This window comes from Alnus glutinosa, chromosome 4 (assembly GCF_958979055.1).
Source record: "Alnus glutinosa chromosome 4, dhAlnGlut1.1, whole genome shotgun sequence".
Classification (NCBI taxonomy): Eukaryota; Viridiplantae; Streptophyta; class Magnoliopsida; order Fagales; family Betulaceae; genus Alnus; species Alnus glutinosa.
In genome coordinates, this window is record NC_084889.1 from 1429334 (window position 1) to 1452008 (window position 22675).

General features: G+C 35.8%; 2 protein-coding genes across 7 annotated transcripts; both read right to left on the reverse strand.

Annotated features, from left to right (window-relative positions):
* Nucleotides 1-1373: 1373 nt before the first annotated feature.
* On the reverse strand, nt 1374-18937 carry LOC133865234 (uncharacterized). 6 transcript variants are annotated; one of them, XR_009899674.1, is made up of 17 exons: nt 18472-18937; nt 16615-17882; nt 16282-16460; nt 15441-15637; nt 14514-14582; nt 13932-14004; nt 13004-13160; nt 12591-12882; nt 12393-12507; nt 11710-11877; nt 11401-11471; nt 10834-11248; nt 10362-10426; nt 9806-9857; nt 9658-9686; nt 2125-2327; nt 1374-1830 (listed from the first exon to the last, which is right to left on the reverse strand). XR_009899674.1 is itself a non-coding variant. In XM_062301599.1 (12 exons), exons 1-12 carry the CDS (start codon nt 18823-18825, stop codon nt 11060-11062), a joined length of 3132 nt encoding a protein of 1043 aa, XP_062157583.1. In that variant the 5' UTR covers nt 18826-18937; the 3' UTR covers nt 10652-11059. The 6 variants fall into 6 exon arrangements, 1 of the variants encoding a protein (XP_062157583.1); XR_009899675.1 differs by having other exon boundaries at nt 1389-1830; nt 11401-11475; nt 11714-11877; nt 15441-15583; XR_009899676.1 differs by lacking the exon at nt 18472-18937 and adding an exon at nt 18025-18150 and having other exon boundaries at nt 1389-1830; nt 11401-11475; nt 11714-11877.
* Nucleotides 18938-21629: 2692 nt separating this feature from the next.
* On the reverse strand, nt 21630-22591 carry LOC133865362 (heavy metal-associated isoprenylated plant protein 7). The gene is made up of 3 exons (XM_062301756.1): nt 22255-22591; nt 22074-22155; nt 21630-21991 (listed from the first exon to the last, which is right to left on the reverse strand). Exons 1-3 carry the CDS (start codon nt 22309-22311, stop codon nt 21810-21812), a joined length of 321 nt encoding a protein of 106 aa, XP_062157740.1. The 5' UTR covers nt 22312-22591; the 3' UTR covers nt 21630-21809.
* Between the last annotated feature and the right edge of the window lie 84 nt (nt 22592-22675).

Consider the following 22675-nt stretch of genomic DNA (forward strand, 5'->3'; position numbering starts at 1 on the left):
TGAATCTAGAGTCACGCGCTGAGCACGTTATCATTTGGATCCTTGAATTCACGTACGTAGTGTAAAAATGGAAAAGACTATTTTGTCGCGCGTCTCCAGCTTTGAATCTTGATCGACGCCGAGTAGGAAAAAATACAGCTTATGGTTTTTTATTTATTTATTTACTTTTTGGACATGTCAAAAACAATAGAGTGAGTAGAGATTCAAAGTAGTGACCTTCGTTTTATGAATCGTGGTCCTCAACCGATTGAGCTATTTCTTAGAGACAATACAGCCTATAGTTGAGTTGGCTGTGATGGTTATAATTTATAAATAGGAATACCAGTACCATCGAGATTATTTTAAGCACCACCAAGAGAATATAGATTTGGAAGCGATTAATTTGAATTTTTAGTTTTTATGTTTTTATTTAAAAATTATTCTTCTTGCTTTTTGCTCTTAATTTTATTCAAATGACATGTATATTTTATTTATGTTCTGAGACATTTTAGTTTAACTGATGGCATATATTATGTTGAGCTACGTACATATATAATTTTTTTCTTTAGGTAGAATTTGATTTGCATTTTACTTTATTTTAAATATAATTTTAATAAACGAACTTAGCCGACACGTTGGTTTTAACTTTTAACTTCAAGCGCAATTACGAGTTTAGTTAATGCTTTAGTAATCATTCATGTGATAGACTTTCTATGTTTCTCTAGAGTCTAAATATTTTAGGATTTAATTCTTTGTAATTATTTTTCTTTTACTATAATTGGAGCCTTAATTAAAGAGCATTAACTAACCACTTTACTATAATTGAGCCTTTAAAAAAAGAAAACTTAATTATATTGTTGCTATTTTGGACCTTATTCCATTGGGAGCCCGACAAATTCGCATAAGCAATGAGCCGGTCCTGATTTAAAGGGTCAATTATTTATAATGGGTTCTTTCGAGCCTGCAAGAGGTTCGCAAGCAAAACCCACTGGGGAGGTCCTACTCAATAGTAGCTTTAGTGAGTTTACAACAAAAACTTCGCTTGTCAAACAAAAAATAACTCGAGCGAGTTTATAGCAATTTTATAGAGAGGGTAGTTTTGATGTACATGGTGATGACGTAACAACATATAAATTATTAGTTCTGTAACATGAATATGACCTCAAAACATAGAGGATCCCATTCCAACTAACAAATCACCAAGGTACAATCTCATATCTGGCTGCATTTTCTTTACTCCTTCCATTCTTCGTTCTTTTCCTATTTGTAGTGGGAAAGGAGAAATGTTTCACATATTTTCACTCCCACACTCTTTGATGTAGCATTAAAAATCACAATTAGATCCAAAATATAATTTTGATCTAATGGTGTGCACTAAAAATTACCATTAGATAACTATTGAATTTTCGATATAATGATAATTTTTAGTGTCACATCAAAAAATATGAATGTGTAACATCTCTTAACCAGAAAGATCCCTCCGGCCGGGTACCCTTCTAGTTTCTTTGCTTGATGTAAAAAAGTCACAAGGGACGTTGGAACTATAATTGGCGATGCTTGAATTAAACTGAATACCCTCTACAACTTTTTTTTTCCCTGTGATAGAAACCCCTCTCGAACTTCAAGCCATCAAATATGGTTCCATAATTTACACCACAATTATTAAATGGAAGACTTTATAAGGAAAGAAAATGAAAGTTTGAGATTCTTAATATATAAAATATATACGTTCTTTTCAGGTCATTCTCAATATATACAAATATAATAAAATAAGCAAGAACGGTGAGGATGTACCTTCAAATATTATTTCCCATTTCCTCTAAACGAAACAGTCTCATTTATCCTGTTTACCTGTAATATAATTTTTCTTTCAACAGAAGCCTTATATGGGAAGTTTCTTAATAGCTTCTTTATTGAATATTACAAGAAAGTCTTCAAAAAAAAACCAAGACCTATTCTTAGAGTTGGACCACAGAAACCCCACCCCTAGTTAATTAAACATTCACCGATTGTAGCTTGCATAAAATTTCTTCCCATTTGAACCCTTAGATGGGAAGAAGCTTCTGGGCAGCTTCTGTTAATTAAATGTAAAACACTAACTAATAGATTTATTAATTGCAACTTGCACATGCAATTTCAACTCACCTCACTTTCAGTTGCAAGTGGGATAATCCATTCAGACCGACAGACTCCCAGTAGTCTGAACACGATCCCGATTCTCAACCATCAAATTGCCAATACATCCTCTTCACTAATACTGATGGTTACTTGTGAAAAGAAGGTTTGTTTGGGGTTATTCACGCAACCAAGAAAAACCACGCTGAAGCCAAATAATGAGTACCGACCATCTACATTACCCATAAATTATGTTTGAGTACAATGAAACAAAACTATTTTCTTGTAACACAGGGCGTAAGTATTAACAATATTATCATCATTTTTCGTAAGATTAATAAGTTTAGCCACCATTCTCAAGTCTAGCTACCATTCTCACCAAACCAAAAAGAAGGCTTGTAGAAGGTAGGGATGGACAAAAGATACTGACAGGACTTTATCAAGGAAAACTTCACTGCTTTTTTCTATTTTCACTTTTTTTTAACCACACAATTTTCTTTCCTTGATGTTCAAATACAAGTTTCCCTTATGGCACATTAGAATACATATGGTGCATGCCAAGTGTGTTGAGATTTTAAGTTGTCACCTCAAATCACTGTCGCTTCACAGATGCACGCATATAAACAATTGATTCATCTCTATTTCATGATTGTTCGAACATTTCTATGTTCAGATTTTGAGAATATCTAAGTAGATGTGCCAACTCAATAGCTAAAATTCTTTGAGTGATCTACTTGGATTATTGATCGTGTTATTGTAATTAAATGTCTCTAATCACTCCTGCAACTAAAAAAAAAAATACAGGTTTCTACCCAAAGGAACATAAACATTAGACCTCATGAAACTACCACAAAGACCAATGCCCTTACAACTTGAGCCAACCCCTTGGAATTAACAAACTAACGTGTTCTTAAAGCATGTGAGAAGCGCATGCTTTCTTATTAATGTTATTAAAAAAACATGCAAAAAACACATGCTATTAAAAAAAATATGCGTTTCTCATATGTTAAAAGACACGTCACTTTATTAGCAAAATCACACTTTCATTGCCGTTATCACTAAACATGTGGGATCCAGGACTGTCAACCATTTATGGCCTATGAGTCTCTGCAACATCAGCTACAAAATTATTTCCGAAATTCTGGATAACCGCTCGGCGACCCGGCTCCCAAAATTCATAGCCCCAACTAGTAGGCTTTTGTGCCAGGGAGAACTAACCAAGATAATTAAATCTTGGCCCATGAACTCCATACAATCAGGAACAAGCGTGACAAAGGTAGTTTTAACTTTTAAGGCTACCAAGATTGACATGAAAAAATACATTTGTTAGAATTGAATGAAACTTTTTGTAATACATCTTCAACCATCTCGGTTGCTGCTCTTATTTGGACAAGTTGGATTAAGAAATGCATCTCGGCCCCTTTATTCCCAGTTCTGATTAATGGCAACCTCTTTGAACTCTTTCCGTTCTCTCAAGGTTTGACACAAGGAGATTCAGTCCCCCTTCCTCTGTCTCCTTGGCCTTGAAGACTCTCTCTATTACACATCTCCTCTTCGCTAATGATCTCATCATCTTCGCCAGGTCACCCAATGGAAGCTTCCCTGAAGTCCTAAACCTCTATTTGTCTCACTGCTTTTGAGGGGGAGACTTAGTTTCAAACCTATGAAAGAAATAGGGCCCTTGTCTCCAAAATGTATTGGAAGTTCATTCCAAACATGACAACCTTTGGGTTTTCTCTTTTTAAAACCAAGTACTTGAGCAATGGTGACCTTTTATATGCTCCAATCCCAGATTCCCAGGAGGCTGCTCTTAGAATTAGAAAGGCATCTTAAAGGTTAGACCACTCATAGAGTCTGGATCATGCCATCTCTTTAGCAGTATATCCCCCCTCCTTCAAGCCTACCCCAAACAATCGTCCATTTCCCGAACCTCACCATCTCTGATCTAATCCAACCCTCCACCAAATCCTAGAATTCTTCTCTTGGTAATTTCTTTGTTTGAAGAATCCATCTCTTGCAAAGTTAATTAACCTTAGAATCCCCATCAACAATTGACAAACTAGTCTGGATCCCTTTCCCCTGCAGATCTTTCTCCACTAAAGTAGCATACATCCGTCAAGCTTACCTCAGATACCCCCAACCCCTAACTTCCCTTGGAAGCTCAAATTAAATGAGACGCTTACGCTTTTACCGTGGAAGGTAGCATGGAATCTGCATCCTACAAAGGTCCGCATCTCATCTTTTCTCCTCCCCAACCGTGGACCTTCTTTGTCCCTTATCGCCAGTGTATGAAGGAAGGTGCCATCCGTCCAATCCCGCATCCTAAATTTGTCTAAATCAAATTCGGAATAGCGGATATCCAATTCCCTGTAAATTGGGATTACAAACTCAGACTTATACAGGACATACTAAAATTCGGGTGATTTGGAGGGAATCCTTCTGGCCTCTTAACATTACTTGGTATCTCCAATCCAACATACCGGATCAAGATCATACTAAACCCAGCTAAGTCTCCCAACCTACCCAAGGAAAATGGCCATCTTTTTCAAGTCCTTCCCTCGGCGGCCTGTGAACTTATTTGGTCCAGCCGCAACAAACTGCAGCACAAACGAGTGATTCCTGATTTTCTCCTATTGACCAAATCAACCCCTGATTTTCTCCTATTGACCAAATCAACCCGCAGAGTTCCTCTGGAACATATTGCTGCTAGGACGTCAAAGTCCATCTCCAATTCCATTTCCTCACGTAGTTATGAACTTATTTGGTCCATCTCCAATTCCATTTCCTCACGTAGTTACAGATTCCTTCCAAGGAAATGTTAATCGAGCATAAAAACAGAAGAGGGGCATTTGTACCACGGGACTGGCATCGTCAAAACCATTCCCGATCCAACCAATTGCGAGTACAAGTTTAAAAGAAACAAAAAAAAAAGAAAAAAAGATAAAACGCTGCTCTTTAAAAGTACTACCGGCATCACTAAAACCTTCTTTTGTAATTCCACACTAAATATAGATTACATCAAACATGCATATAGTTAGTGTTTTATTGGCTCAAGAAAGCTTACAAGAGCAGATACAATTAGTAGTGAATAATCAACAGGAGAAAGAATTAAGCAAGGTCACGAATCACAATTAGTCCCCACATTGCAGCAAGAAGAGGAAGCTGGAAATAGTGATGCCATTGCTGAATCATACTTGTTCGAATTGCTGGCTGGAACGGACATCAACAATCTAACATCCGCAGGACAATCTCTCTCTCTCTCTCTCTCTCTCTCTCTCTCTCTCTCTCTCTCTCTCTCTCTCATAACACACCAGCGACAACCAAAGCAAAATGCAGAAGAGAGCAGGAAATAGCAAAGACATCTAGCTTATTTGGAGGCACAATATTGAAAAGTCAATCATAAACAATAGGCTATTTATTAAGGGTTGACACATTTAGAGTTAAAAACAGTATCACAAAAATCTTGGTCAATCTTTGAATATAGGATTTTACTAAGGGCTGTAATTTAATAATAATAACAGAACATTCTAAAAAATCTATTTAACAAGCACCAGTTGGATTAATTTTTTTAGATGATGGAAAAGCTAAACCTAGGTTACAGAAAGGAAAACAGAAGTATAAATGATATCTACTATGTCCAGACTATAATATTCCAAGACATTCTTCAGACCATATTATCCAAACAGGTATATTAAATAGTGTACATAAAGAACTATTAAATGGCTATCGCTAACTCAAGCAGATAAACTATAAAATGCCCATTTATTTTTTTCCAATTTACCTATGGTTTGCTGGTGTGACAAACCATACTGAAAAGTTTCAATGTGATTTCTTATGAGGTGGGCTTGGAGAAGAGTTTAAATATCACTTGGTAAACTGGTCTAAGGTTTCTTCTATGAACTCTGAAGAAGGATTGGGGGTCCAAAACTTAATGGAGCTCAATCGAGCTCTCTTAGGAAAATGGCTTAGTGGAGAATTGTGGTGGTCTCTAAATTTGGCAGCTAGTGGAGTGGGTGGTGTTCCAATGACCCTCTTAGAACATATAGAGTGGGTCAATGGAAGGATATTAGGCGGGTTCGGGAAGGTTCTCTAGACATACCAAATTGAGGTAGGAAATGGCTCCAAAGTTAGTTTCTCGCACGATCTATGGTGTGGGGATTTACCCCTTAAGGAAGCCTTTCTAGATTTACTTGGCATTACTTATGTGAAGGAAGCTTTTGTTGCTACTCACTTGGAGCTTTCGTGCGGCTCCACTCAATGGATGTAAGTTTCGCTAGAGCGGCTCATGACTGGGGCATGGATGCTTTTTTTCTCATTATTCAGGTTGTTGTATTCAACTAAAGCGATACGGGAAGTTGAAGACAAGCTTTGGTGAGTCCCCTCCAAAAGAGGTATGTTCATTGTTGAGTCCTTCTACAGTGTCATCGTTCGCAATGATGGCTTTCATTTTCCATGAAAGGGTGTTTGGCATACTACTTAGATGGCAACCTTTTTCGCTTGGTCGGCCACCATAGAAAAGATCCCTACCATGGACAATATGAGAAAACGACAAGTCATCAAGGTTGATAAGTGAAAAGTCTGTGGACCATCTTCTTGTCCGTTGTGAGGTTGTCGATGCCTTTAGGGATGTTTTCTTTAGTCGATTCAAGTTGTCTTGGGTTATGCCTAGAAGTCTAGTCGACTTATGTGGAATACTAGTAGAGCTTGAAGTGTTGTTGTATAAAAGATGGTGCCTTCGTACCTTTTCTGTGGTGTCCATGGAGGGAAAAGAATGACAAAAGTTTTGAAAATCGTAAAAGGACTTCGGAGGAAATTTAGTTATTTTTCTATACTCTGTATCTTTAGATAGTGGCTTTTGTTTTTCTTTTGGGTGATATCATAATTTCCTAGTTCTTTTTTCTCCTTCTAGCTAGGTATTTTCTCATGTATACATCTTGTGTACCTGGAGAGGACTTAAGAATTTTAATGATATCTCGATTACTTATAAAAAATAAAAATAAAAAAATTTTTAAAAAAAAAGTTATCTCAAAAGGTGAGCAATTCTAAAACATCAAATTATAATTAATTTTTAACTTCTGAATTTTATTTCTATATGTTGGTTTCAATTTTTGCGACACACCCACAACCACAATGTTGGTCACACTTTCTATGATTTGCTATAAACATGTGCCCCTGTTGTGTGCTGTCGTCTCCATGTCCATCAGTCCATGACTGCAGTGCCCTCGTCCTCTATTTCACTACTATTCTTCTCTTCATATACTCACAAAGCTCAAGTAACCATTCAGTGGCATAAGGCCCATAACAGCCCCTTAAAACTCGCTCTTCTCTCACCTCTTTTCAGCTCAAACTACACCTCATGTCTCGCATCATTTAAAACATGTACATCCAAAGAATTCCCAACATTTTCTCCAATAAATACCCCATTAAACCTACCTTAACCTTTATTTATAAGTAACCGAAACATCATTAAAAAGCCCAAAAGCACAACCAGGTACACAAAACATACAAGATCGACACCTAGTCAGAAACAGCTATCAGAATTTTCCTGGAAACTACGCTCTTGTCATGGTATGCTGCATTGCCTTCAAACGAAAAATAATCAATTTACAAATCCTATAGCCTTTCCAGCTTCCACCACCACAACACACCCTAAAATCACAAATTTTCAGACCCCAACGGTTGAGTCAGCAGGTTTCCAAATTTGTCTGACATCAATGGTCCAAACTGACAATGACACTGTCACTTTTTTCATGCCAGCATGTTTTTAGTTCAATACACAAGGAGTTAAAAGTTTAGAAAGTCCAGGAAGATGATGAACCTCGTTTTAATCAAGGATACCACACCTTAAAAAATTACTATAGATACAATTCCAATAACACGTACAGAAGAGAATTAGTCACTAGAAGAGTAGGGTAGCTAACCCCACATTGTACCAAGCATTCAGCAAATTCAACTCCCAATAAAAATGAAAACACATAAGAAAAACAAAAAGGAACAACAGTATAAACGATCATGGAAAAATGGAACAGACATGTAGAAAACCATGCAACTAAAACACACACTAGAATATATTGAAATTACGTGATGGCAACCACAAAAAGTGAATGACAAAAATTTACAAAAATAAGATACATGTACATTCAACTGTCTATACAAACTAATTAGAAAGAAAAAAAAAATCTATACAAACTGAAACTTACATTATCATTACAACTAGAATATTTATTTTTATAAATCTTGTTTTTTTGCCACAGGCATCAATCATGTGTCCATGATATTAACGGTGGTTGAGTTCAGTTGAGTATACCATATATACTATTTATTTATCTTGTGTAGCATATCTGGTATTCCATATTTGTTGTACAGAGATGGACTGGTATTTTAAGCTAGTTCAGTTCTGGGAAATGGTTATTTTTTGATGAATAGTTCTGGGAAATGGTTATGACACCAACAAACAACATTTTCAACTTGATTTGAGATCTTTCAAACTGACACAGTTCTTAGGCTAGACTTGGGTTGAGCTATTTTAAGCCATTTCAATTCTGGGACAAGGTGTTATACCATCAAACAACATTCAATCCTTTATTTCAATCATACAATAGAAGAACAATTAAGTTCCTCAAAAAGGAAGCCAAATTAAGTACAGGAGAGCATTATCCTATAAACCAACAAATACTAATGGCTCAGCAATCCTTATAATCTCAGTTGCTACCTGCCTACCTCTTCTTTTGACCAGTAAGCAAGGCCTAGAGCACAATTTAGTCTTCCTCACACTGAAGCCTATAACTTATTTGCAATGGGGTAATATCACAGACTTCCCCAAAGTCTTGGAAAAGATTGTCCTGGTGAAAACGCATCAAAAAAAATTGTATGAATCTGAGTTATTTCTTAATTTTTTATCATTCTCAGGAGTTGTGCGGTGTGGAAAATGGTACCTACGTGCCTCTTTTGGCGTGAGGGAAATGAATGACAGAAATTTTGAGGACAAGGATAGGACTATGTGGGAAATTATTTCTATATTCTTTGAAACTTTGAATCTTTGGACGGCAGCGTTTATGTCTTCCTCTGTCGATTAGTTTTAGTGTTTTTCTTTTCCGTTTTGCCTATTCTAGTTAGGTTGTTCCTTTTGTATAATTCTTATATACTTAAGGGCGCGCTTTAAGCTTTCAATGAGATTAGTTTTATTACTTATCAAAAAAAAATTCTCTCCTTTTTACAATTTTCACTAGTACACATTTTAGAAATAAGTAGAACCAAAAGTGGTTGCACTTTGTACCTTAAGGCTTATCCCTTGCCTTATAATGGGTAAATTATCAAATCTTATGCTTTAACATTACAAGGCAAAGGTCACAAATATTAAAAATCTATTGCTCATAAAATGCAAACTATGGGGCTTAACAAATAACTAGAAGGAACTCACACACACACACACAAAAAAAAATAAAATAAAATAAAATAAAATAAAATAAAAATTGAAAGTCACATGAAATCTAACATCAGGAACCAATTATGGTATTGAAATGGACAAAGATAAACAAGAAAATGGAATTTCAAAATGCTTACAAGAATTGCAGAAGCATGGGGGTCATACCCTGAACAAAAAAAAAGTAAAGAGTCAAGATATTGAATCTTTTCAACAAAAAACAACATAGATTGCCTCTAACCTATTCTACAAGGAGAACAACAGGAAATTACAAACTGTATTACTCACCGATATATTCTCTTTCATCATGGCAGCAGCTGTAAACCTCCAGTGCAAGTGCCTCCAGAATGACCACACCATGGATCAGATGTAATACAATTTCATCAAAATATGAATATATTTAAAGGGAAGGCAACCAATATAAATTCTTTTTATATAAAACATTAGAAGTGCTCAATAAAGGGTTGTTTAACAAACACAGTAAACTCCTGAGACAAATATGACACTATATCAATTATTTTTTTTACATATGACAAGTTATTGAAAACTGCTGGTTCATGTATACACAAGTTCTGTAGCACAGCTGCATGAGCAAAATATTATAATTCAATGCAATTTTTTCTTATCATGTTAACCCATATCAAGCACAAATAGATATCACTCACACGCACCCCCATCACACACACACACACAAAAAAAAGCAATCAAATAATATATTTATGGATTTTCATTTAAATCCAGTAACTATTTCTAAAGCGAATAGGAACACAAAAATTGAAACAGAATTCAAGATATTGACTTTTAATGCTGTCACAATAATCACCCCATAAACAAACCAAGGTACCTTCTCCTGGGTGCCTTTTAAGCATCTAAACACTGGAGGGTTGCCTCAAAGCAGTGGCAGATATCCTGAATGAAAAACTAAATTAGACTCTCCAGAACCCAGAACACAAATAAAGCACCACAAAAAAAAAAAAAAAAACAAAAATGATATGAAATGGAGAGCAGCAAGCCTTTAACCAATAAAAAATTAATATCCAAAATGAGAAGTATACACGAGTCAAGAGACACAAAATGTACTTTAAAAAGAAGATATACACTATTCCAACAGGAGAAAAAATACATTCTACCAACTCATAGGGAATTGATACATCTACCTCCTTATTAATTTTCCCATAGATTCAACAGCAGCAGTCAAGGTTGAAGTACAATAGAATCATTATAGAAAAATTAAAATAGATAAATGATTTTTCGCAATGGCCATAATCAAGGATGATTACAATTGGAAAAAAAACGCCTTCGGCAAGTTGTCTTACGATAGAAACAGTACAATCCATGAAAGAACCCGCCAGCAAAGAGTACTCCAGACCAAACATCACCCCATTTTGACTTCAACCCCGCCAAAACTGTGTTGAAAGCTCTCAGGCCATAACAGAGAAGACAGATAATGCCCAGTAATTAGAAAGTGAAAATGAATTAGGTCATAATGTACAAATATTTAGCGGACAGCATTTTCTGGAGTCATAAAATCAGCAACATGATTCACTTGCCCGTGATGAATGGATGGGTCAATGCTTGTGACACTGTCATCCTCTTGTCTGGATCCAACACGAAAATTTTTTCTAGAAGATCTTTAAAATTGACTACCATCTTTGGATCCTCACCAGGAGAGCCTGTAATAATCGATCCGATATCTTTTGGCTTTATGTTGAGAATCATCCGCTTTATAGTCTGCAAAGGGTGGAATTAAAATCTCAGTTAGCATATCAGGCAAATGTGAGCTCTCAATTGGACAAACAAAGATACCATGATTGATTAGAAGTAGATAAATACCTACTTATCAAAAAAATAAGATAAATACATGTTGGAAATGCAATGCAAACCTTTTTTGTGACAGGATCCTCTTCTGTAGCATGAAAATTCAAGTCCTGATCAAAATTCTGATCAGTAAATGCTCCCTGCAAGAAGAAAGCCAACACAGAAGATATCAGACACATAAAGTAACATGTCAAGATACAAATTGGAACATATATGCGGATAAAAACTTCTGCAATTATATCTTGCACTAAGAAAAATTCCAAGCAAGAAAGAAGACCAAAACAAGATGTCATATTACTGAATCACATAAGAAAAGGATTCAAAATTCTAAGAAGAAAATTTGGGGCTACATCTCTGATAAACATATCAAATACTTGCCTTCCGAAGCATCTTCTTTGGGAAATGGCCCTTCAATTCCATGTGAAGGCGTAGCATGTCATTGTTTGTAGGACCTGGAAAAAGAACCTTTCCTGTATAAAGCTCGTACACACAGCAACCCACAGACCACATATCCAATGGATGATCATAAGGCAAGCCAAGAACTGCAACAAAAAACATGCCAAAAACATATTACCAGTTTCAGACATAGTTTAATAAAAAGTAATCATTAACATATAACAGCCAGTAACAGTCCCTTCCATTATTTATAGAATAAATAGGATTCTGCTATCCCTCTTCAGCGGGGTCATTTGGAGACCCTAAATTACAAATTTTTTAGCAAACCCTAATTTGATAATGATTTGCAATATCACTCTACCATCCAAATTAGTGACAAAATAAAAAAGAATTGTGGGTAGGTGGAATGGAGGGATGCGCCAATCTTGCCAAAGTTAACAGATTAATATACCATTAATTGGTAATATCCCCCAACCCCACCCCAATAATTGTTGATTTTGACAGTGATTTGGAGAGGGGATGGACATTACAAACTGATCTCTAATTACAAAGTTAATTTTAAATATATGTACTCTAAGGAGAGGACATTGCAAATGATTACATTGTTAGGGTGAATACCTTTGACCCAAATAAATAATAATAGCTCATGCAAAAAACTTACTTATTTCAGGGGCACGATAAAAGCGGCTTACAAGGTATGGCGTAACCTCATTTTTACCAGCAAACATGGCATTGCCAAAGTCACAGAGCTTCAGCACATTCTTTGCCTCATTTACCTGAAGAATATAAAGAAAAATATGGTTAGAAGTATAAATAATTAAATAACCAGGCCACTCATGAAAGAGTACCAAAAACCTACCAACATGTTATCCGGCTTTATATCACAATGCAGAACACCACAATTTCTAAGATGCTTCAGTGCAATAAAAAGTTGCTTCGCATATGCTCTAACAGCAGTTAGCTTAAGGCCAATATTGCGCCCAAACTTCTTTAAAACCTCACGAAGATTCATATGAAGAGATTCAAAAACTAAACAAAGATGATTCCTGTACTTGAAACTTGAAAGAAATCGAACGCAATGGCGCTTGTCATCTGGATCTGCACCTACTAGTTTCTTTAATATGACCAGTTCATCCATACCAGCCTTGTACCTATGTCACATAGGAAGAGGCAATAGTAAGTGTCAAGACAATGAGACCTGACAATGGATGAGCATAATGAAAAAGATAACCATTAGCACCCAGGCTAGTGGGCAGGAAAATCGTAACTCACATTGTGTCATTACTACGTATAATTTTTATTGCCACTTCTTCCGGTTCACCATTACCAGCCTTAAGGTTCTTTGCACGAACTACAGTAGAAAATACACCTTTACCATGAGCAGCAACAACTTCATATCGGCCATCAAGTACTTCACCAAACCGGTAGCCTGCATATCAATATCATGATTACGTGAGAAGAGCAAAAGAAAATAGGGGGAAAGGGTTAACAAGGCATAAAATTTTGTTGCATAGATAAACCTACAACACAGAAATTACTTCCAAAGTTTTTTTTGAAATTTTTTCCTCTAGGACAGGCAAGTACAAAGGTTATCTCTAAATTATATTCACTTCCAAAATGTTGCTCGGTAGGAAGGACAAAATGAAAACAGTTATTCAGGTAAGGAAACAAAATAGGAGTTATGATTTTTTGAGACATAAATTTAAACCAGAAAAGGGGTGAATCAAAATCAACATTTGACATTTTAATTTACTAGTAAAATATACTCAATATGGTCAGTTGCCCAAAAAGACCATGCAACTTTCTGATAGATGATATTATACTGGAAGGGGGAAGTAAATTTCGTTTAAGAACTTGATAGAGGATGACATAAGTATGAGTGTTGTTTCCTTCCTTTTAAAAAACAAATGACAGAAAGAAAAACTGACAAGTAGTAGTTCTGCAAGTGAAAAAATTTATTTCCTTACAGCAAGCATGAATACCAAGGAATAAGAAGATATACTCATGGAATAATGAGATAGGCCAAGTATGAATTCAGAATTTACCAAAAAGTAAACCATAAATGAAAAGGGGATAAAACAGAAAATGTTTCTGAATGGACCCACACAAGTAAACACCAATGCACAAAAAGTCTCAGGCACAATTGACAAAGGGAAAACAATAAAAAGGAGAGATGACAGAAGGTTGATCTGATACTTACTATAATACCCCTCTGCATCATCCCAGTTGTCATGAAGACCACTCCTCTCAATTCGTAAACCATCTTCTTTACCCTGCATAGAATAAGTATACAGAACCCTAGAGTGTAAGTACATGATATAAATGGTAGACATTGATATGCATCATCTTCACTAGTTTTATCAAATCTGAGAGAGATCAAAATTCATTACAAATCAAAGTACTATTCATGTCATACAACACAAATGAGCAGATTAATCAGGTAAAGAAATAAACTAAATAATTAAAATAAAATTAGACATCTACACTAACAAAACTTACTAAACAAGTTAGACACAAAATGAAACTCTACAATGTTAACCAACCGTCACAACAGGTCAATTTGTTCATTCTTTATATAATACCCTCCAAAGCCTATAACAGGTATTAGAACCAATAATAAGTGTATGTAATCAGGAAAACATATATTAAAGAGGGTGAGAGAAGGAAAACTACTTCATTAAACTCACAACTAAATTTCAGATCGAATTATGTCAAATCAAATAAGCAGCAATGAGAGACAGTATACACTTTTAAATAATGGACCAACAACAATGAAACTTACCGATTTGCGGACTCCTGTTGGTGTCTCACCAAAAATATCATCACAGAACTTGTCATCTGACCTCTCGCTCTGCACAAATTAAAGAAATAAAAATCATATAACTCAGCCAACCCCACAAAAAAGGAAAATTCAAATTTTAAAATGTTCAGGAGATCAATAAAAACTTATCAAAATAAGGGACCCTTTGGTAATATTTTGAGAAGTGTTTTGGGGTTTGATAAGGCAAAAGTTGAGAAATAATTTGATGGGGGCCACATTTGAGAAAATCTGAAAATTGGTTTGGCCGAATTTTGGAAGTGTTTTTTTTATAAGTAATAAGCCACTCTCATTAAAAGTGTGAGGTGCCCCTAAGTACACTAGGAGTATACAAAAGGAAACGCCTAACTAGAGAAACGAGTAAGGAAATCAAGAAAGCTAAAAGATAAGGAGAACACATAAGCCGTAGTCCAAAGATACAAAGGGGCTCCTCACGCTTTTAATGTGTGGCTAAAAGACAACTAAAAAAAATCAAAAATACCTTTCACCACTGTGGCGGGGGTCGCCAGGCCGCCAGATCAGACTAGCTGCCACCGCGGGGCCCACCACCACGTGGGGGCCCAGCGGTGGCCACTGTCACCATTCTTTACAATTTTATTTTTTTAAAAAAAAAAACAATGTTGTGTTATATTTTTTAGGAATGTTAGCCTTTTTAGAAGAATTTTGTAGTTTGTTTTGAAAAGTGTGTTAGTAGTGGGGCCAAATTTGAAAATCCATTTGGTAAACCAATTTTGAGAAGAGTTTGCAGTGTTTGAAAACTCAAAGAGTTGTTCAGCAGTTTACCAAACAGGCCTCAACGTTTTCCAAAACTATTAATACCATGTTCAGAAGATTTCAGAAATACGATCCAAAAAACGGATGAATACAAGCTTTTTAGAGAAATAAACACACCTTAGGAGTACCCTCTCCAAGCCCCCCAGCACTGGAAGTCTTCTCCAAAGCAGCAACTCCATTTTGTGGAGGTGATTTCCCCACAGAAAATGATGGTTCAGCAACATAGACATCTAGACCATCACTCCTACCGTCACCAACTTCTGAAACAACATTAATAGCACTTGATTGATCAGGATCATGCGCAGGCTCCTTATCTAGTCAACAAACATAATTTGTGGGGTTAGAAAGTAATATTACAAAATCTACCTAGCAAATAAATTTTGTGCCAATTAAAATAAAGGAATAATGATGCTAAACATGTTAAGCAGCCAAACTTTGCCTGGATTTGATCAAGCTGAACAATTTAAACAAAAGGTTTACCAACCTTTTTCCAGAAATCTTTTATTCCAACAACTACAGTCATAGGGATAAGGACCAAAACTGAACCCAGCACAGAGAAAAAACCATTAAAACAACTAGATAACTGGAACCTCAACTTTCTTGTGTGGATCACTAGTTACTGCCAAAAAGGTAAAGTATTAAGAAGTAACAATCATATCACTTCTAGTGATTGTTATAATCACATACTGAAGATCCCACTCATACAATGACATTAATATACAAGTTTTCAAGTTTGAGGAACAAGTATTACATGGCATGTGATATCCATTGCCAATTGTGAAAGTGGCACTTGTTAAGCTAACAAGCTTAAGTTCAATGAAAGGTATCAACTTTTAAGGTTTACTGATCTGAGTAAGCAGAGTTCTCATGACTTGTCAACATCCAATATCTGAGCTTCAAACTACACAAATATAACACCAAAATATCAATAGGATACCAAAAAGCAATTGAAAAGTACCTTTCTCTACATCTTCAGATTGTGGCTCATTAGGTTGCTGTAACTGCTGACTCTTATATTTTTCTAGAATGACTTGCCTTCGCCTTCTACTCTCCTCCTTGATTCTGTTGAGATCCTCTTCTTCCTGCTCAGCAAACTGCAATGTATTCCCTTCGTAGTCTCCTTGTTCATCTTCATCTCTGCATCCAAAAAAAAATTGAAAATATGCATCAATATGAGAGGGGGGAGGAGGGGGAAGGGAAGAAGACCTTGCACCATGAAAAAAGAGTGGGGGGTGGGGGGGGCTCTTCAGATAGACCAGAAGAGCTGCCTTTAAGACGAAAAAAGAAATACCTTTTTGGCTTGTCTCTATTTCCTTGCAACAAATCACTCTTAGAACTAGGAGCCTTTGCTGAATCAGCATTTCTTGTTCTATCCTGGTTGTATTCTTTTTCATCATGTCTCAAGCGCCTAGAATGTTTATATCTATCTCCATTTTCATAGCCATCCACAAGATTTTCAAAGTTCTCCCTATCTTTATTCATACTCCTATCATCTTGCCTCTCCCTCTCCCTCTCCCTCTCCCTCTCCCTCCTAACTTTTTCCCTATCCTTATCCCTTTCTCTATCCCTATCTCTGTCTCTTTCACTGACTCTGCTCCTATCCCTATCCAGCTCTCTGTCCTTCATCTTCTCTCTTTCCTTCTCCCTTCTCCAATCCCTGTCCACCTCTCTTTCCCTACTCCTACGTTCTATCTCCCTTTTCCTGTCCCTGTCTCTACTCATTTCCCATTCTTTCTCCCTTCTATGAGCCCTGTCCCTAATGATCCATTCTCGTTCCTTCTCTCTTCTTAAGTCCCTATCCCTGCTGCTCTCTCTCTCCTGTGTACCCTGATTTCGGTGCCTGTCCTCTCCAGTATATCTGCTGTAACTAGTAGTGTGTTCCCTTTCTTCATCTCTCATCAAATCTCTAGTACCATGTCGTCCATCCATACTCTGTCGAACGATTCTTTCATCATCAGATTCATACAAAGACTTGCTTTTATTAGCATATGATGAGGCAGCATTATCACAATATCGCCTTTTCTTCAAATGGGTCTCCTCTTCTCTTATGCTACGGGATCGAGATCTCTCCCTAGCATGATCAATTGACCTAGATCTGCTCCTGGCATGGAATTCTCCACGGTCCCCGGTGCTTTGAGAGGACGACTTGCTCCGATGGCTTAATATGCTCCCATCAACCCCCTCTTTATCATCATCATAATACCTCTTTCGCCTGCTACTTCCTTTAGATGGGGACTGAGATTCCCTCTTCTTGTCCTCTTTGCGGGATTTGCGACCCAAATCCCCATTAACATGATCCTCTGAGCTAACTGTAGAAATTAATTCATCTTGAGGCACAACACTTGAATTTCTTGGAGAACCAACCTCATTGTTAATCTTAGTACCGGTACGACTCCAGTGGAATGCTCTGTCTTCCTTGTCTAATCTCGAATTGGTAAACAAATCATCTTCGCTCTTGTCCTCCGCCAATATCTTTGAATTTCTACCCTTTTTCGCTACACTCTCTTCCATATGAACACTAGGTTCGCGATCAGATGACTGTTGCTCAGTAAGATGTCCCTGGAAGTTAATGCAGAGAACAAACTAAGTGCACAAACTAGCAGTAAATATCGCCCAAATAGAACAAAAGGCAAAAATAAAAAATAAAAAACCACAGTAAGACTATATGCAAAATAAGCAAAAACATGTAACCAGCTCTTACAAATTTAAATGTAAGCCATCAGTCTCCATTGAAACGCCTAGGGGAAACTTCTTTTGCAATTCAGTCATGTTCGTCTAGTGCAAGCAGGATCTTTACATAATGTATGAGACAGTGACTCAGGCACTCTAACAAGCCCCCACGAAGTAAAATTTATTATGAATACAAATATCACAACATCATAAATCCCTGTCTGATCACTGAGAATAGATAGACAATTTTGAAATTTGAAACATAAAAAATAGTCATTTTTTAAAATCCACTGCCTTAAACCCAATCAAACAACTCAAATGCGCTTTCTTTTAGAAATCTCAATTTTCTGAACTGAAAACAACACAAAAACCAGTTACAGTCTCGAAGTCGTAAAGTTTTCTCAGCAGCCAAACTGAAAGCAAATCATAATTAAAAATAATAATAATAATTATGCGATAGGGGGCAATCGGAACACACCAGATTTCGCTTATCAGATTCGTCCCGAAGACCAACGGACTTGATTTCCCCAGACTCATCATCCGAATCAAATCTTTTCTCCTCAATCTCGCCACCACCGAAACCCTCCTCTTCGAGAATCTCACCCTCCTCCACGTCGTCATCAGGACGAGTAATGTTAACAGCCACAGGAGGAGGAGGAAGGTTAATATCCTCACCCTCGCGCTCGGTCTTCTCTTCGTGCTTCTTGCTGCGGTGACGGTGGTGGTGGTGCCGGTGACGGTGCTTGTGGCGCTTCGATGACCTCTCGGCCTCGTCTTCCGGCGAGGAGGACCGCCGGTTCTTGAGACGGGAGTCATGGGATTCGGTGTCCATTGTGGTCCTGCAGCAAATCTAGGGTTAGGGTTTTTTCTTTCCTCTTTTATTTTGGTACTTTTTGCTTTGCGTTTCTCAGAGCAAAGAAGAACGCTGAGAGAGAATTGTGAAGGGGAAGATATTTTTTAGAGCAAATTATTTATTAAAAAAAAAAAAAAAACTAGTGGTTGGGTTTCTATGGGGCCAATCCGGGTCGGACGCGCCTTATGAAGCACGTGCCCGTAATATTGTCGACGTAAACAGTCTATGACGACTCCATGTGTACCCACCCCCTTTTCTCAATTCTCCCTTGGTAACTCACGTATTTGGTTCGGACCATATTGAAATATGAGTACTATATTATATAGATCAGTAATGATATTCGACTTATGTAATTAAATATGTTAAATCTCTCTGCACTAATTTATTAAATTTGTATTAAATTCATGTCGATTTTACGAGTTACATTCCAAGTTATTAACCTTAAATGCCGTGTATCGGATTCGAATCGTGTCGATACATTAGTATAAGATTATATAGGTCAGCCTTAATTTGATTCATTTAATTAAATGAATCAGACTTGTCAATTGTAACCCGTTAACTTTGTTTTGCAGCTTCTGTCAAAAATTGACAACCATAATCTTACTAAAAAAATAAAGTTTTACTTTAAATTAGTTTGGAAGACCGACATGCGTCATTCCATAATATAAATCATATAAGATAAATGCTACACAAATTCCTAGGTTTACGCTCCAAAATGCTTATAGCATTTACAATGATCTTTTCATATTTATTTTTTTCTTTATATTTTTAACAAAAACTACAAATAGGCTCATATAGCAAATTCTTTAGCAAACGTTAAACTTAACATTTGTCATATTTTCTCTTTAGATTCGAAAAGCCAATAAGACAACAATAAATTTTTTTTAATGATGTTATTGCAAACCGTGCCAAAGTAGAGAAAAATATTATTTATTTAAAGACAATGGTATTCATAGTAGTTATTATGAATAATTAAAAAATAATATTTACTTTAAGTAAATAAATATTTAGAGAGTTTGTTGTTTGAAAGTTTAAAAAAGTGACTGGCTAAAACCCTTAAAATAGGTTTATAGAGTTAATTTTTTTTAAAAAAAAAAAAATATATGAATAGGACATTATAAATGCTCTTACTCATTGACGTAACAATGAAAATCACTATTAAATTTTGGATGAATCACCACTGAATTTTGGATCACAATTGGATTTTAGATTCAATGGCGATTTTCAGTGTCACATCAAAAGAATAAACATTTTGAAGTGTAAACTTCAGAATTTGTGTAGCATTTTTCATGATATAATTTTTACATGTATTTTTAATTGAGTACGTGATTTTACATGTAAGATAAATTATACAAATCCATCCACAGCACATCTTTTATCTATCTCATTTTTAAATTTATTATTGAATTTTTATGATCCACATTAGGTCTACAAACTAATGGTGAATTTGAAACTTAATTATATGAAAATGGGTATGAGATGGTTAAGAAATTGATGTCTAATTTGTCTCTTACATGTAATTATGAAAATCGCATAAGACAATGTGCAGGCCATCCCCAAAGCAACCTAGCAACCTTCCTCTCTTTTTTCTTCTTTTTTCTTTGCTTTGTTGTCACAATCTTGACTATTCAGTTAAAATGAATGATCCACAAAAACAATATTGCATGAGATCTCAATCATAAATTGAAGGAATTTCTTTCGAACAACGTTAACTTGTTTGTTTTGTTGTAATATATAAATAAATCTCCAATTTAAGATACTTAGGTAATATTTTGATTGAATTTTTTTGAAGTGACATGAATGTGAGATTTATTTTGAAAGTTTTATTCTAATGGGATCTATATTTGAGAAAATATTTTTTATGAAAGTAAACTACTTAAAAAAACCAAAAATAAAAATAAAAATGAAAAACTAACTCCTTACCTAGTAAAAAATTTAAAAATTGAAAAAGAACAAAATAATGGCAGCTGGGCCACCCTCAATGGAGGAGTGACTATAATAAATTTTTTTTTTTAATTTTTTTTAGGTTTTGAATATTTTTACAAAAATAAGAAATCAGCTCTCACCCATTCAAAAGTTTAGTACTTGCTTTTTCAAAGTATTCCTACAACAAAACAAGAATATAATTATATAAAAATGTTTTGTATTATGAATTGTTTATTAATATATTTGAAAAGAGTGAAAATTCAATATGAATAAGAATTTAGTGTATTTTAACAAACGCATCGGGAGATCTCGAAGATGACAATTACTTTTTAAATATGTTATTCTCCATACTCATATCACACTGACTGCCCGTGTTTTAAGTAGCTTACAATATTAACAACTTAAAAAATTAAACGTGTAAATCACTAAAAACACATTATGTTAACGGGTAACATGAACGTTATAAATGTATGTGAAGTATAGCATTACTTTTGCTTCTGTTTGATTTTTCATCATTTCAGAATTTAATTAATGATGAATTTACTCTCTTTCCCATTCATAATTGTTAGGAACTTAAATCAATTTTTAGGAAATGTTGGTCTTTCCAAATTGGTACACAACACTTTTCAAGTGAATTGTTTGAGCCATATCGATTGGAAAAAATAAAATAAAAAATTAGAAATGTTGAATATCCCGGATCAAATCAATCAACAAAACGCCAAAAAAATTGCATCATTTTCGTACTCATAATTGCTGTTGGAGTAGGTGACGGAGATTTGGTGTCCGAAGGGAGACAACAAACTCGAGTGGTGTCCATTCCATGCGACAACATACAAAGTTCACGATGAAAATAGAAATTGTTGGTAACCAATATATATATATATATAAAGGAAGTTGAACTTCCGCTTTCATATATACTGGGATAGGATTACAGCAATCTCTCCAAGTTCTATGAATCGATATATCAGTCTAATAGATTGATGGATCGAAAGAATTTCCCGAAACCCAACCTTTGCAACTACCCATCATCACAATAATTAGCCACCAGCCTGTTGATTTGGGTCTCCTTCTTCCGTGGTGGCGTTGAGCTCCTGAATTTCCAGAATTTCGACTCTGCGGTTCATCTTCTTTCTTATCTTTATTGCCACATCCGAGGGTCTAAATATCCCGCTTACATACACACTGTGCTGCTGCTTCTCAATCAAATGCGACTCTATTTCTTCAATATGAAATGGAAGAGAGGTTATTAAAACTTGGGGTTTATACATGGGGGACTTGAATTTCATCAAACAAAAACTCACCTTTCATGTTTAGAATGATTCTTCTTAATTTCCTGCAACAAGCATTGCAGTCAACGTTGATCCTCATCACCATGCAATAATACTGCAAATATGCAGAGAAAATAGAAACTTAGTTAGAATATTTGATTTTGTTTTGAGAATAAAGGGGAAAGGGAGTTTTTGAAGATGCTCAAGAACTTGCCTTTCCTGGCATGAAGAGGAGGGAATTGGCAGGATTTGACACCACTGTTTTCGTCATTTTTTATGACTCAAAAAAGCTACAGGAAAAGAATTGATGGGAGTTGAGAATATGGAAGACTAGGCCATGGACCAACTGATCATATATTAATATATTTCTACTTTTGGATTGTCTGTTGGAAATTCTTCTCCTTCATTTTGGAATCTGATTCTGTTCAGGTGGAGAAAGAGGATTTCGTCTATTAACTACTACCTTATTATCCCTAACTCAACGTTCAAGCCTTATATATTTCATGTTGAAGTGACAACGGCAACCATTACTTCCTTTATGTGCCACGGTTTTTGGATTACCTCAAGCAACACAACGAAGCATCTGTTTCTTCTTTCTAAAGGTTTTATGTTGCACAAAACTCAATGCATATCTC